Source organism: Phalacrocorax carbo, chromosome 12 (genome assembly GCF_963921805.1).
Source record: "Phalacrocorax carbo chromosome 12, bPhaCar2.1, whole genome shotgun sequence".
Classification (NCBI taxonomy): domain Eukaryota; kingdom Metazoa; phylum Chordata; class Aves; order Suliformes; family Phalacrocoracidae; genus Phalacrocorax; species Phalacrocorax carbo.
The window spans coordinates 8,571,956-8,588,381 of record NC_087524.1 but is presented as its reverse complement, the minus strand read 5'-3'; the positions used below and the strand labels follow the sequence as shown (position 1 = coordinate 8,588,381).

Genomic DNA, 16,426 nt, shown 5'->3' with positions numbered 1-16,426 from the left:
AGCCCTGGCTGAGCAAGGGTGGTGGGAGCGAGAGGGGCTGGTGCCAACCAGCAGAGAACGAACATGGTGAGCTTTGCTCCCAGGGCAGGCTGGGGGCATGGGACAGTGGCGCAGGGCCCAGGCCAGCAACTGTCCCCAGCCGTGGCTGGTGGAGGACCTGCACAGGCCAGTCCCTGGGGCCCTCCAAAGCAGCAGAGGCTGTGACTTGCCTCCCCCCCAAAAGGCAGGTGATGCATCTGCCTGCTCACCCTTGCTGCTCCTGCAGAGACAGGCCCGGGCCCCAGCACAGATCCCCATTTTCTCCCCTACAGCTGCAGTTGTGCCACCGCAGCGCTGCATGAACCCAGCCAGGTTAGATCTACCTGCTAGAAAAACCACCAAGCAGTACAGAAAAGATCATCTTTAATTTATGAAGAATCAGTCTCAAATTTTGTTAGGAGTCACACAAATAACTTACAATTGAACGATCAAGAGCTACAGCGGCCTCACAGCAGGAACGTCTTGGTCCAAGACAGAAGGTGGCCACGTCCTGAGGCAAGGTGGCGGGTTTGTGGGCTAAGACCCCAGAGAGGGCCTGGCACTAAACAAAGAGCAGTGCACCCCTAAGCACACAATGCTTTCAAATGCTGCCTGTACCCCCTCCTCCTGCAGGCACGCAGAGGACAGAGCTTTGCTTTGGCACATCTCTTCCACCTGCCCCCCAAACACCTTGCAGGGATTGAGACGACACTCCCTCACCTCAGGGATCCCTTTGGTGACTTCCTGCCCCGTCTGCTCCCAGCCAGAACCAGGGAGACCAAACGCCTTGCTCTCCTCCCGTCCGTGGCTTGACAGCCAGATGAGATGACCAAACTCTGGGGCTCCATTTCAAGGGGAGAGGCGCTGAGGTGTCTGTCTCTCTCCCCACAGAGGTAAAATCTCAACCCTGTGACCACCCAGCATTGTGTGAGGCAGGTTCCAAAGAGGAATCAAAGGCACAAAAGCAACACCTGGTGTCTCCTCCAGGCTGTGCTCTCCCCCTGTAAGAGCAGGAGGCACCAGGCTGTGTCACCAGACACAGCCCTGGGCAGGGAGGCACTTCCCTCGCTGGGGTTTGGGGTTGGTTCCCTGACCACAGCCCCAGCCAGCTTGGGAGGGGGCTCACAGCACAGCCGTGTGACAGTGCTGACTGGAAGGGGCTGTGGAGGGGAAAGGAGGGATAAACACAGGCAATGGGAAGCCAGATGAGATGTTCCAGCTCAAGGCTCTGAGCCCACTTCATGCCCAGCACCTTTCCCAGCCCAGCAGCAACGCCCGCTGCAAGGCCACAAAGGAGGGAGCCTCAGCATAAAACAAGCACAGCCAGCAGACCCTGGCTGTGCAGGATATTGTCCTGGGAACAAGAAATGCCTAAGAGCGGATTTGGTCCAAGAACCACAGCACTATATGCGGGTAGGGTTGTACCAGCTACTGGGAAAGGCCTTCAGGGTCCTCCCATCCCTGCTCCTGCTCTCCTGCCATCACCCCCTCTGTCACTTGGTCCCTCAGGAGCCTCCCACCCCACTCCCCACAGCTGCAGGGCTCCAGCAAGGACAGACCCCCTGCGAAGTCTCCTCCTGCTCAGCCAGGGAGGCTGCGGTTCCCCAGGGCCATACCTGGAGCAGAGGAGTGCACCAGGGACATGTCTGTCTCCAGCACACACTGCAACCCAGCGCCTCCCTGCTGGGATGAGCAGCCCTCTGCTCCCTGGGGCAGGCTGAGATAAAATGTTCTTGCCCCTGTGGCCAAGCAATCTGACCCAGACCCCTCACACGCTGAACTTCTCTGCCTTCCCCAGCGACCACCTCCTGGAACGAGTAAACATTGGCATTACAGCATTTCACAGTTGAACCGTAAACACTGGGGTTTCTCAGCCCGCAATCCCTGCGCTTAGCCTGCCGTCCTGCACCAGCTGGGAACCAGCAATGCCCCAGGGGCTCAGGCACCCCTAGATCGTTTTGACTTCTGGTGCTCGGCCTTGCGTCAGGCTTTGGCGCTGAGCCTTCACCATCTGCAGGCGCTTCCCATGCAAGCTGAACTGAGACCAGCTGAGGAGCTGCAGCAGCGCACACGTGATGGGTACAAAGACAAGGAGGTAAAAGCAGCCCTGGCGAAGAGTTGGCTCCAAGGCTGCAGCAGACTCCACCTTCGGTTGGGCACTCACCACGTTGCTCAAGGGATTGCGCTGGAAGATGTCGTAGCCTGGTATCAGAGAAGATTTTGTGAGACTGGGGACGGTGAGGACGGACCCTCGTCCCTTCTCTTCGAGTGACTGGCCTCAAACATGCAGAGACCAGGCACAGCTTAGCAAGCCCTCTGCACCCACCTAGGGCACAGGACATGGTGGAGGACACTGAACTCACAGGTCTGCCCTGCTGCTTTCCCCAGGAGCTTCCTTACCTGTGTACGCACAGAGCAGCCAGGTGCCGATCAGAGGGGCAAAGGTCTGGCCCGGCTTGGTGACCAGAGCCACCATCCCAAACAGCAGTGCCGAGGCCGCCTGCTTCCTACGGTTCAGGACTAGATCCTCATCCACCAAGTCGGTGACCACCAGGTTGAGCAACTTACAGGTCCCTTCCGTGAACACCCGGTTGCTGCAGAAGAACAGGCAAAGCACTGAATAGGGGCACCAAGAAATGATGGGAGTAGATGAGAGATCAGAGAAAACCTAGAGAGGGATGAGAAAGGTTCCCCAACACTGAAAATAAGGATTTCAGAAGGCTACGGGAGGGGAACACTGCTAGCAATAAGCCTTGTGTACCCTGCAGCAATGCCTTTCATCAGTCCTGACCTGCTGCACAGACAGACCTGGGGACAGGACACGCTGAACCAGTGGTGAACACGCAGCTGCAGCACATGCTGAGGGCTACTGTTGCAGAGGAGAGGAGCTCAGCAGCTGGGAGAGGCTGCTGCAGGCTGCCACCAGCCCTGCCAGGTCTCCTGAACATCACTGCCTCCCTCACCCCGCTGCAGGCACAGCTGGTAGATTCTGCTGTGACCCGTCCCAAGCTCAGGTGCAATCAGAGCTGGGAGCCACATGGCTTCCATGTGACCCTCGCTACTGCTCCCCACCTCCCACTCCTCTCCATGAAATGGAGACAGGTCATTTCCCCTCCCAGGTGGCAGAGAGCAGGGGAAGCGAGTGCTGCCTGCCTACCTGGCAATGAAGATGCAGAGCAGGTACACCTGATCAGGTCCTGCCAGGAGCATGACAACGCTGAGAGCCAGCTTCAGGAAGAAGAGTCCTCGCACCACAGCATAAACCCCACAGCGGCGGCAGAGGGACAGGAAGTAGAGGTTGTTGAGATGGGGGGCAATGTAGGAAACACCTGAGCAGAGACAGAGGCACAAATAGCCTCAGGAAGTTTCAGTATCCACCATGCCCCAGGACTGATACTGAGAGAGGGGACAAGGCTGGCTATCGCCAGCAGGGCTGTAGGCACACAGTACAGAACAGCCCCCACACACATACAGAAGGCTGCAGCAGATCTGCTCAGTGGCTTTGTGGCACAGCACACACTCTTCCTACAGAGGGAGGCCTTCTTCCATCAACCGCACAGGCAGGAAGGAAGAAAAGACTTGCAGAGTGTCACGCAGGGGCTGGGACTCAGCCCTGGAGTACAAATGAGAGGGACAGGGCAGCATGACCATACCTGGCTCACACAGAACCCTCTGAGGGTAACTCTAGGACCAGTGCCCACAGATCTGCGGCAGCCTGGAAATGGTCTATACACCACAGAGAGAAAGATATTTGAATAAGGGCTGTGTTCCCTGCTGCATCCTGGGGACACTATCTGCAGCCACGAACACTCAGGGCAATACCTCCATGGTGTCTAGGCCCGAGTCCAGAACATTGGGCTCGTCGCCAGTAGAAATGGCTCCAAGTTACTTCTCTTGTGCCCAGGAAGGATGACTTGGAGGTCCCAGGGAAGCATGAGGGTGTGAGCATGTGTGAATCTTACAGCCCAGAGACCAACGTGTGAGCACACCTCTCCACAGATGGAGTATGGGAAGAGCGAATCCAGACTCAGGCCAGGGCCTAACCCAGCTGCTTCCTCCAGTCCCACCTGAGACTCACCAAGCAGGAAGGATCCAGTAGAGACAGAGATCTGGTCTGACAGCAGGTGCTCCAGGAACAGAGGGAAGAAGTTGCTGTTAAAGTGGCAGTGAAAAACCTGTGAAGGCAGCATGCAGACGAGCTGGTCAGCATGAAAAGCAGTAAGAGAGAACAGAAAAAGCTAACAGCCCTCTAGGCTCTGTTCTCCCAGGAGCCCTGTGCCAAGGGACCATGCAGGATGGGCCTGGAGTACTTCAGCAGAGCAAGAGCTTGGCTGTGGATTTTACAATACTGTAGGCTGAGACCGCAAAGCTGCAACACGACCAGCCGCACCCACCGCATGCCTGGGGTCAGTACCGCTTCCCAGCTGCAGAGGCATTGCTTGCAGAGCACCTGCTCAGCACGCAGTGCTGCTGGGGCCAGCAGGGCAAGGAGGCAACAGCAGTGACCGGAAGGGTTTGGGGAAGACAGTGGCATGGCAGGAGGTAGGAGGCAGCTATCAGGACAAGGATGAGGTGGTAGTGAGGCTCGACCACTAAGATGCAGAGCAGCACCAAGAGCCTGCGCCTGAGGGCACCTGAGGGATCCCCAGGGAGATGGGAGCTGTAGTTGCATCACATAAGGAAAGCTGGGCAGGCCACCAGCATTTGGTAGTAATCACTGAAGAGGATGAAGAACAGAAATGGCAAAAGCCAGCTGGGAGGCACATCCAGCTGGACAGTGAGAACTGTACTGTGAGCCTCAGGAAAGCAGGAGACTGTGCTGACAGCCATACCAGCAAACTGCACTCCTGAACTTGTCCCCACCACGAGCCAGGCCCTGTGCTTCTGCACCCCAGATGGGGCTGCACAGAGCTCAGCCAGCCCCTGTAATCCAGCCTACGCTGCAGAGAGAGGAAGGAACACCCCACAGCTTGCTCAGGAAGTATCCTTGGGTCACAAGCAGAGAGAGTGGCTACCAGCTGCTGAATTAGCCAGTCTGTGCAGGAGGCTCCAAGAGCAAGTGGGTGCTGGAAATATCTCTGCCCTTCCTGGGGAACTCAGACTGCTAAACCACTGTCCCAAACAGCCAGAGCCAGCACGCATCCTCTGAATCACATGTCACTGCTGCACCTACCTGGACGAGGTTCATGCAGACAAACCAGAGGAAGTTGCGATGCCGGGAGAGCTGCTGGAGATACTCTGCCAGAGTGATCCTCTTCTCCTGGGGGACAGACAGTTTCTCAATGTACAGCCTAAAGGGAGAGGAGGGAAAAAAAGCAACTGTGAACCCCTCACACCAAGCAGGGGAGAGCCCCCAGCTCTCTCTGAGTATATGAAGAGCTGTCTCTCCTCAGCTCTAGTCCCAACTTCCCTTTCCCTGGAGCAAATCAGAACAGTAGAGGCTACAACATTTGCTTATTGCTAGCAAGAACCACAGGCAACAGGTCTCCCAAAGAACATTTCTCTTCTGAACCCAAAAATCAGATTTCTGTCCAAAAAAGCATTCTTTTATTAGCCATTCCACTACGCATACACTCCTCCTCCAGATCCCTGCGGTTAGCTCACCTGGCAGATCTCATCAGGAACTGCTGTGTTAGTACAGCATAATGCTGGCAGCTCATAACAAAAGATGACAAGTGAGGCAGCCCAAGGAAAAGCAAGGGAGCTGAACAGGGAAAACCAGCTGCATCGTGGCCCACCGACAGCCCAGCCACATCAGGTAACTGAAGCGAGCAAAAGGGTAAGAGACATTTGCTTGTCCAACTCCATAGGAATGGGCAGCAAGGTAGTCTCATGCTCAAGCAGGAATGCTTTCATAAGCTGCTTCTGACATTTTGCCACTCACAGGCCTCACTGGGTGCTCTAGATATTAACTCATTTCATGTTCCAAACACTGGATGGCCATACAGCGGGTCAGGGCTCTGCCTCCAGTTTGGGCCAGGGGTGTCACGAGATAGTTTTGTCCTATTCTCAGAGGGCATTAGTAGCCAGTGTGACAGAGGTGATTCTGAAAACTGAATCAACAAACAAGAACCACAGATGATTAATAAAAATTTGCCTCGTCCTGTATCTTCCCACATGTTTAGTTTGCTGCAATGCATAAAAGGACTCTACAGATCTACATCAAGCCTTTGTTCCTGCCACGGAATTGGTGACACTTACTCTTTTAGGGTTGATTCTTGGTCCCATTTCGCTTTCCCATCAGCCTCAAACCGCTGGCGGAGCAGCTGCGTGGACAGGGTAAAACCAACAATGGAGCAGAAGGCCAGCACGATGCAAAATATGCGAAAGGAAAAGAAGTTCTCTTTGTTCCACACTGCGTAGGACATGAAGACAGAGAGGGAGCCTATGGCACTGAAGAGGGAGCAGTAGAAGTTGAGGCTAGTCCTGTCTTTTGCTGAAACAGCCAGGTCTGCGAGCAAGGCATTGTGATGGAGGTCGACCATGGTGAGAAAGCTGTCGTACATGCAAAGGCAAAGAAGGAACTGCAAACCAGGATGAGCCCAGGCAACCCAGAAAGCCAGGAAAGAGATGGCAAAGAGGGGACCATTGTGGCTTAGCGCCCTGAGCCTCTTCAGAACTACTTCTGGGGAGGAAATCTCTGCTCCTGGCCTGCAAGAGAAGACAAAAACTTTAGACAGCTAGACAAAACCCTGCATGACCATGTATTTTCCCTCTCCAGGGAAGTCATATAAGCAGCATAGGCACAAATGCAGCTTTTGCTCATGCAACATGCACCCATATCAGATACCTTCTTAGCTAATATGTGAATACACTGAAGATATGGGTTTAAGAATGCCAAAAAGCATGAAGGAAAGGGTCTTTTTTTTCTCCAGAGCAAGCATCTCTTTGATAGTGCTGCACTGTCTGTGCTTTGCACAACATAAGTTATTTCAATGAGCACTTAAAGTTTTTACTAGTTGCAGGAAGCCACACCATAATTTTCATTAAACACTTGACATGAAGACATGAGAAGTGCTAATGGCAGCAGCGATCCATGATCCAGGGAGTTTGGGAACAACTCGTCTGAGGCATTCCAGGTGGAAAGAATTGTCCTTCCTCCCCCTCGCATCTCCCAAACCGTGCACAGACACTCTTCAACACCCCACTAAGAGGCTTGCTCATACAGCAGGGGCTTGAGATTTTAGATGCCCATACTTTAGGTTCTATACCACTTGTGATTGTTAAGGTTTAGGGTCACATCTACCTGATAGGTGTGTGACTTCCTCTCTACAGCCAGGTACTGAAATAACATGCAAAAAGCATAGTACTTCACACCAAGAAAAACAGAGGTATTTAAGAGTTCCATGCCCCAGAAACCATTCCCATGCCATCATTTTAAAGCTGCCAACTTCACATCACCTCCCCCAGAGACTAAACAACTTCCAGCCTCTACTGGAAGCAGAACTTAACTTACTGCTGTGTGCTAAGGAACACCCGGTCGCTCAGCCAGCCGAACAGAGGGTCATTGAGGCTGTTCCAGATCAGAAACACTGTCTAGGAAAGAAAGCAGGACAATGAAACAAACCACAGGACAGCTCCCACAAAGACTCAGTTCTGTTACTGAAGCAAACAGCACTGAGCTGGCACAGCGAACAACCAGCAGGAACTGTTCCAGCGCACCCCCCTACCCCCTCACCGCGGTACAGTTCCTCTGTCTGAGGCAACTGCCACATTAACGCAGAGGGACCAGTGGCTTTCCCTGCTTGTGAAAAACCCCAATGTCCCCAGAGGAAAGGCAGCCTTGAGAACAAAGTCTCTGGGTTTTCTATCCCAGCTTGTTCTCTGTTTATGTAAGTGGGGAAAACGGAAAAGCCCAAGCTAGCACTCACATGGCTCCCTTGCTCCATCTCCAAAGGGGAACACTGCTATTACAACTAATGCTCTTCAGGCTTCTAGGCAAGGAGTAGTCTTGATTTCAGAATGTCTTAATTAAGAGGGAAAAAAATCTATGGAAATTACTAACCTCTCCTATCCAAAAGGACAGTTTATCAATCTTGTAAACAGAAACAAAGGTGTCCACGTAGTACAGGAGGAATACGTTGTGCAAAATGGAAACGAACAGTGACAGAGACCCGTAGATCACTGCAGTGGGCAAATGAAAAAGACAAGCCAAGAGTCGCAACCCCATGTTGGTGTACTCAGTGTTCAGCTCCCTCAATCACCTCCATTTCAGATGGGATGTCTTCTCCCAACCCCTGCTACACTTTTGTTGGGGCCAATCCATTGTTGCTCCTGCAGGAGAGAGAGAGAGGGAAAAAGAAAAAACAGATTCAATTTCTGAAATTAACTAAAAGTTGAATAGATTAATTGGTAAATCTTTGCCAGCAGAGATCAGAATTCACATTGCTTCGAGGAGCCGTTCAAAAGTGGATTGGAGGGGATTTAAGAGCCTAAAAGCTGTCTGCTGTACTAAATCTGAGGCCAGGCTGTGGGCTCCCGGGGGTACAACTGTCTCTTCGTGAGCAGGCTGCCCCATCCTTTACCCTGTAAAGTTCTTTGTTATCCAGCAAGTAGCTGATTAGCTCTTTCCAGCTTGTTAAAGGCAAGGTCACAAGAGGAATCAAGTTAGGTAGCTGCAAATAAGAGAGCCGCCTTCAGAAAACACACCTAGTCACTGACATTTTCAGGTACCCCTGTAAATTTTTAGCCAAATAAAAATTACAACAGCTGTGACGTAATCTCGCATGTACATACTGCTTCCCCCCAGCAGTCACAGCTGACTGCACCTGGGCTGTCTTGGACAAGAGTTATTTATGGCAAGCAGCGTTGCTGCTTTGTGGCATGAAAAGACACGAGCAGAACATGACAGCATGCAGCAAACATGCTGCCATCATGCAACAAAGGCAACCAAGAGTCACTTAGCAGCTGTCCAGCTTGTCTTGGGGTAGCCTGAATTTTAGGATTGGTGTCTGAAATAAAGATGCTTTGGTCAGGCAGCAATATATACAGAAATAAAACAAGTGGAACCAGCAGCCTTATACCAGTACAAGTCACTGTATGTTCACAGGGGACTGAGGTGTGAGGCGAGGACAGGAGGTGGGATCATCATCCTCCTGCAACATACTCTCATGCTTTTCAGACTAAGCCCCCTCTCACACTGAAGTTGCTACAGACCAAAGGCAAAACACAAGGCACCTCTTCAGAGGCTCTTGTGTATCTGGTGAGATGTTAAGGGTTCTTAAATCAGTGTAAGTCAGCTTCTCCAGCCTGTGCCATCCTAAGAAGCTCTGTCCACAGTGTACACGAGAGGTGACAACAGGGTCACTATCTTAACGCTGTCACAAGCAAGATAAACGGCTAGAAGTCATTCCCGTCTCAGCCCTCCAGGATCCGCACTCACCCACCTGATATATGTTGTGGGGACAAGTTCATAGTAAGGATGAGGATAAGAATGAGCACATCAGAAACGGGAAACTACGCACCAGCCAGCTTTCTTGGGCTTGAAACATCAGCTGCAGCAAGCAGAAGATCAAGAGGAAGAATAAACGGCTGGGTATGCAACCTGATGAAACTCCAGTCCCATTCAGCATTTCCCAGAAGCCATGAGTCTGCCCACTTCTAGGCAAGATGAGAAAAGCAAAAATAACTTCCACTCTGCCTAGCCCAAGGAATTCCTCATAACTAGCTCAGAAGAGGCAGGCGCAGCATTTGTTCCAATCAATTACATCACTAGACTGAAACTGCACATTGGCTCCACTCCCAGCCAAAGCACGAGACTTCAACTGGATACAGCTGCAGAACCCTGGTGGACTCGTGGAGCAGAGCCACCATTCTGCATCCCTACCATGCCAAAACCCATGGCCAGATAAAAGGAAGACACAGCCTGGAGGGGAATTCAGCCAAACAATGAACTCTTATAGGTGTAATTAAAGACAGACAAGCGTCAAGGGGAAATTGCATTTTGTGCGGTCATGAATTGAAAAGGAATCAAGAATGTGTTGTATAACGATGAAGGTTAGCAAGAGCTAAGCCAACTGACCCACCGATGAGTCCTGTGCCTCTCACCAAGAGCCTTCTGCAGAAGCCTGGCTCAAGGGCAAATGAAGCCACCAGAGCACTGGGTGCCTTCATGAATGGGACAGAGAACAAGCAGACAGCATCATTTTGCACCATATGAATCTCAGTGAATCCAGACCTTGACCACTGCGTGAACATCTAAACTCACTACAAAATTCCAGAGACACAGAGATGAGGGACATTGAAGAAGGGCAACTAAAACAATCAAGGGACTGAGGCAGCTGCTTGCTGAGGAAAGATTAAACAGCTGGGACTCCAGGCAGAGAGAAAAGGCTGAAGGGAGATATGATCAAGGTTTACAGAGTACCACACACAGTGGATAAGGTGAAGGTGGAACTGTTGCGTGCCAGGACACAAGAACTGGGAGCACTCACTGTAACTAGCAGGAAATCAGTTTAAAGCACATGAAAATAATTCTTTACCTGACAGGAAGCAAACATCTGACATTTGCTGCCAAAGGAGGTTGCAGAGGTGGGTGGCAGGTTCGAAGGATTAAACAAATTCATGGAAAACAGCTGTACACAAAGAGGTGCAAAAGGGAACTGGCAGAGGAATCACCTCTAGCATCCCTAATCCGAGGGCTGCACTTGCTAGGGGTGGACAAGTGGAAAGGCCCCCAGGCAGTAGCCAGTGTCACACACTTCCCCCTGGTGCCACTGTGGGGCAGAACGCAAGGCGAGACAGGCCAACAGCCTGACCTGCTAGGGCTATTTTTAACCTGGACTTGAGTTCACTACCCAACACCTGTTTGAAAGCAAAGCTCACTCTAGGCTTAGTCCTTACCGCTGCACTTTACACATGTACGATGCTTCACTAAGCACATGTTGCACAAACCACAGCTGCTGGTTTCCAGAGACACCTCATTTTGTCATTTACATGCTATGGTGCTGTTTAAAGAAGGTGAAGTTCTATCTCCTCTCCTTCTCCCTCATCTCTTCCTCACAGATGTGCAAACCCTCCAGCCCGCTGACATTTATAAGTGATTTCACTTTGCTGGGATAGTAGTTAGGTCATTCTTTACTTTTTATTTTCCCTCCCCATCCACAAATGTGCAGATGAAAAGAAACAGATCATAGTTGCCCGTAAAAAGTAGATTTTGCTTCTACATCCAAAGCCCTGTGTTATTTAAGCTTGCCACACTGGTATTTTCATAACCTTTTCCTTGGAATGGAGCATTACTCATTGAGTATGTCAGAACTTTTCAACATTAGGCTTGAAGTAGTAATGGGAAGAGGAGCTGCAGGAGGGAATAGCTACCATTCATACATGCTGAACTTCTAACGCACAGTCATAAAGCAACAAGCTCGTAAATTAGAAAGCAACTAGCTTTTTTTTAGAAACTTCCACCTCCGCTTCTGACATCTGGCGCTGCTCCTGCCAGTGACGTTTGCAGATCTTATCTTTTTGAGAAGGATGTTTGAATACTGGCTACCAGGAAAGCGTTGCTTTTGTTTGAGAGTGCTGGCATATGGCGGCTGGAAACACACCGCAGTTTGGGGCTCCACATCTGCTTTAACTTCCTAGCCAGCTCACAGCTGGATTCACAAGTCATTACGTCCCACAGCGACTCAGCAACCCTTTGGCCGTACAACAAGACAGAGCTTCAGCCTTCCACAGCTGAAGCTGGTTGTACTGAGTTGGCCACAGAGCCATATGCATTAATCTTGGCCTAACCCAGTCTTCTAAGCAGGACCAGATGATTTCTATATGCTGATGTTGCCACTCAGGAACCTGAAATAATCATCTGCAGACATGACCACAGTAACAGGATGACTCTCCTGTTCATTATCCACTACATGGGTAATATAGGCTAGAATATCTCAAATAATACTTCAGGGTATGTCTGTGCTTGCTTTAGCTATCGTTACGCTGCCTCTGTTGCATATTCTGGATTTTGGGTGGCTTACTAGCTAAAGCAGAAGGCCAGAAAAATATACCAGCTCTGTGTCTCTGCTTCCGCTACACAATAAATCCACCTGCTGGATAAACCACCGAAGAGGGGATCCTATTTCTAGACGTTCCCCATGGCCAGACAGGACTGGGAAGCCAGGCTGGAGCTGTACCCATTAAAAAGCTGCTGCCCTCTGACCTGTCCCTGCATAGTGCCTGGTGCTGGGCACCTAAATTCCTTACAGGCCCCATGAGTGACATTCTCAGTCAGAGGAAACAGTCATGGGTGTCTTCATCTGGTCAGGCTTATCCATCAATGACAAGTCCATTTTGCAAGCACAGACCAGGTTCTGCACACTTCTTCCCACCCCATGCATGGTACCCCAGGGAGCTAACAAAGCACAGACTCCTCCGTGGCTACTTAGATTCTGGCAGGACTCTGTTCAGTAAGAAGGGAAATCCCTCCATGGAGCCATTTCACTAAATTAATCTGAAAGAGCCTTCACTTAAACCAAAAAAAGTCTCAAAATCCTATTCCAGGAAAGCTCCTATCTAGACACACACTCCACAAAATTTAGGCTCCTCTGACCAAACTTTGATCCCATGCACCCTCTTAGAGGCAGATATATCTCCAAGATTCTCAATTTCTCCACCGTACTACTTCAGAAATCCTAACGCCACATTTCCTCAGATAATCCACCTGTGAATGGAGAGTTTCAAGGGAACCTCAAACACAATCCCACACGAAACATTAACAAACTCCCCAACATCAGACTCCTGGCAGCCCGACATCTGAACAGTAAAGAAATAAAGCCTTTGAAAACCTGATACCACCTGGGCCAGGCAAGGAAATGTGCTACTTTGGAGAGGCTAAGAGGACATTTCCCAATACTGTTTACTAATTCAATAATCACAGATGCCTCTGTATCACGAGAGGGTTGGTAACACCCTTATTACAGGCAATCATGTGCTTCCGTCAGGTGCTTCCCTCACTCCTGCGGAGTTCATACACGTCAACACAACTGCCACGCGGACGGCAGTTAACATCTTGAAACAGCTGGTAGTGTCTGTGGAAATGCGTTCCAGCAGAGTAATCTTGTTAAATCAGATCTCATTCCTTAAAGAGATTACAAGGTTCATTAATAGAGGTAACCGGGTAGATCTCATAGTCCTGGAATCCAGTAAGACATTTGACTTAACAGCACACTGCATCCCTTTTCTAAACAATTCATTGTTTTACAGCGCAAGAAAAATGTATTAGATGAAGAACTGGTTTCCCATGATGTTACCACCAGTGTTAAGTACTAATCCTGTAGCAGATTTCCTCAGCACTGGTAGGGGGACCATTGCCAGGTAACTCTGTCCTCAAATTACAGATTTGGAAGTAAATATGAAACCCTTACAGAAAACAACTCTAAAGAGCAGAATCAGAGAAGCTAGAAGGGATTACTACACAGATAGAGCTTGCTCTTGTTAAGACTTAACAAGAAGCACAGGGTGAGAAGTCCTTTTTGCTGCTGTACCCAAGCAGCGGCAAGCAGGAGTTTCTGCTACACTATCTCCACCTTCTCGCCAAGGAGCCTTTTCACCTACGCAAACCTTTCAAAGCCACAGTCACCCCCAAACTCCCCAGCTTTGACCACCAGCAGCAAAGGACTGAAGGAACCAAAGGACTGAAGGAACCAAAGGACTGAAGGAACCAAAGGACTGAAGGAACCAAAGGACTGAAGGAATCCCAGCCACCAAAGCCAGGGGATTGCTCTGTAGTGTTTAGGCCTGAAACACACAGCACTTGGTCACCAGCTAATGCAGCCGACATCCCCCACGCAGGAAAGAAGCAGGGGGAGGCAGGCAATGCCTGCAGAGCAAGGCTGGAGACATGGATGCCATTGCTTTGGCCCCCGAGAGGGCGAGCCCAAGCAACGGTGCCACTGCCAGCACCCCACCTGCAAGGTGCCCCTGCGCTGAGGGGAGGCCTCCAGCCCCAGAAAGGAGGTGGTGGCCAGGCAGGGGCATGCCTGCCGTTTGGGTGGGCTCCCCAACCAGGCCCCAGGGGGTGGGGGGCCCGCCCGGAGTCGTGTGGCGGCGGTAGGCCACGGGTAGGGCCGTCAGCGACATGGCACCCGGAGCCGGGCTCCACACCTACAGGCGGGGCGGACTCCCCTCATCACCTGCCCCACGGCAGGGGAGGCGGCAATGCCAGGCCCGCCTGCGCTTGCTGGGACCTTACAAGGGGGCGGGAGCGGGACCCCGACTCGCTCCAGGGCGGGGGACAGACGGACCGAGACCCCTGCCCACGGGCACTGACAGCAGGCAAGGGGGGCACCCCCCGTGCCCACGTGGAACCATCCGGAGTAACGGGGAAAGCTACACGCCGGGATCCTACCAATGTGTGTGGGGGGGGGGAACCCCCACCCTTATTAACCCCACCCGGACTGCCCCACTGCACTGAAGGGGGTGCTACCCCCACCCCGCCCGGACTGCCCCACTACACTAAGGTGGGGGTGTCTCCCCCATCCTGCCCAGACTAACAGCCCCGCTGCAGGCGATGAGACAAACCCAGGCCGGCACCGGGGTGGGGGGGAGGCACCGCGCTGCACCCCTCCCCGCAGCGCCTCCTACCTGCGTCCGTTACCGGCGCTGCCCCCGCCGTTCCTCCGCCGGAGTGCACACCCGCGCATGCGCACTCGGCGGCCTCCGGACCCCACCCTGGGCCTGGCGACCATCTTGCGTCCTGGCAAGTGAAGCCGCCATCCGGCCGCCATCTCGTGTGAGGTCACCTCGCCGGGAGGCTGCTGGAAGCCGCGCCAGCTGCCGCCGCCGCCGCCTCAGTTGTATTAGCCCCGCCCCTCAGTGAGCGGGAGCCGCTCCGGGAAAGAACTCCCCTGGAGCTTTTCTAGGCCAGATTCTCTATGATCCATTGGGCCGGCCTGCGGCAGACATGCTTGTCGCCATGGAAACCGTGGGACGGGGGAAAAATGGGGCCCGGAAGCACAAGATGCCCACGGGTGAAGGCAGCTAGCCTCTTGGTGTCTTTAAACCCCTCCGACTGCTCTAAGGGAGCCCTGAAAGAGCATTGTGCCAAGCTGCCAAGTGAAAAAGTGGAAGCAAAACAAACCTGGGAAAGGCTGAGGCCACAAATGTGCCGCTCAGGGGCTCATAGACTTCCCCTGTCATCCATCAAGCACCCTACTTGTCTTTGGTCTTAGTCATCAGCTACTAAATATATCTCTCAAGATTTAGTTTACATTGTCCCAAGTATTTCAGAAATTAGAGACACCTTGGTTACTTAAAATACCTCTTTGGTGCTTTCTCTCAAAGAAGCAACTCCCAGTTTTGGCACACAAATCACTTTCCACCTCTCACAACAGTTGCTCTCTATTCACAAGCCTCACCGTGGAAAACTGAGGTGAAAGCCCAATGGCTACATTCAGAAGAGTATCATTGCATCCTAGTTCTTCCCACCATCTTTGTGTGTTAGATTTGCTAGCAGCTTCCTCAGCAGGTCTTTTTTTATAAATTCATAGAAATGAGGCAATTAAGAACAGTCAACAGGTTTTGTAATTAAAGAGTGATTTGTAGGTACTTAGCTTCAGCTGTTAAGATCATCTGAAGAAGAGCAAGGCATTAAGCATCCTTCAGGAGTACATTCTGCTATAGCACTTGCACTGAGCAATGATAAGGTGACCTTACAGACCGAGTCACCCTTTTTAAACCTGTGTAGGGATTTGTAGCTGTAAAGGCCTACAACAGCACAGGTGGTTACAATGAGGTAGTGCTGATGGGAGCCACTTGTATGGCTTCTTACTTAATTGCAACCTACTGAATAACTAGTGGGTACAAATACTAGCTTAGTTGCTTGTGGTTGAGTGTGAACAAGAAAAGCTTGAAGGGGGAACAAAAAAAGAGAGAAAACGTAGGGTTTATTTTTCAAAGCCTTTAGTGGTGGGCTTTTCTCCATACTGTTTAGTCAGTTTTACTCAAATTTTATAGTTATTTGAGTGTTGATAATAGTGCTTTGCTGCTTTGAAGAAGAACCTCAAGCTTCGGTGAGTGCCCTTGAGGTTTTGCATGCTGGCTTCATGTACTGACTTTAGCTGTTCTTTTACTTGTGTCCTCTCTCCTTACTATATAAAATTTCTTATATTCAAGTTGTATTTTTTTTTCCCTGTAAGGCTCCTCACTAGCTAAGACACGTACCTTGTATTAGCTTTAGTAGCTTTGTCCATAGGTGGCTAGGCTTAAAGTTACCTGTCTGAGCATGTAATAGAATTGCTGAAGGAATGAGCTTCCTGTTGTGTTCTTTAGCTACAAGGGTAGGGCATGTTCAAACAGGTATTGCAGCCCTGGTTACTACAGGAAAGCTTATGCAAGACATGATGTGGTATCTTAGTGTGTCTCCTAGCTCTGTATGTGTTATTGAGGTACATCAGTGAAAAAGAGACTGTAGAAAGCAATC

The 16,426-nt window shown here is 51.2% G+C and overlaps 1 protein-coding gene across 3 annotated transcripts; it reads right to left on the bottom strand.

Annotated features, from left to right (window-relative positions):
- Positions 1-385: 385 nt before the first annotated feature.
- Positions 386-14,703, bottom strand: MFSD13A (major facilitator superfamily domain containing 13A). Of its 3 annotated transcripts, none has more exons than XM_064464031.1 (9): positions 14,590-14,703; positions 8,024-8,292; positions 7,475-7,554; positions 6,220-6,669; positions 5,192-5,309; positions 4,097-4,193; positions 3,176-3,347; positions 2,419-2,612; positions 386-2,220 (listed from the first exon to the last, which is right to left on the bottom strand). In XM_064464031.1, exons 2-9 carry the CDS (start codon positions 8,186-8,188, stop codon positions 1,967-1,969), a joined length of 1,530 nt encoding a protein of 509 aa, XP_064320101.1. In that variant the 5' UTR covers positions 8,189-8,292; positions 14,590-14,703; the 3' UTR covers positions 386-1,966. The 3 variants fall into 3 exon arrangements, with proteins under 3 accessions (XP_064320101.1, XP_064320104.1, XP_064320103.1); XM_064464034.1 differs by having other exon boundaries at positions 8,223-8,292; XM_064464033.1 differs by lacking the exon at positions 14,590-14,703 and adding an exon at positions 9,483-9,573.
- Between the last annotated feature and the right edge of the window lie 1,723 nt (positions 14,704-16,426).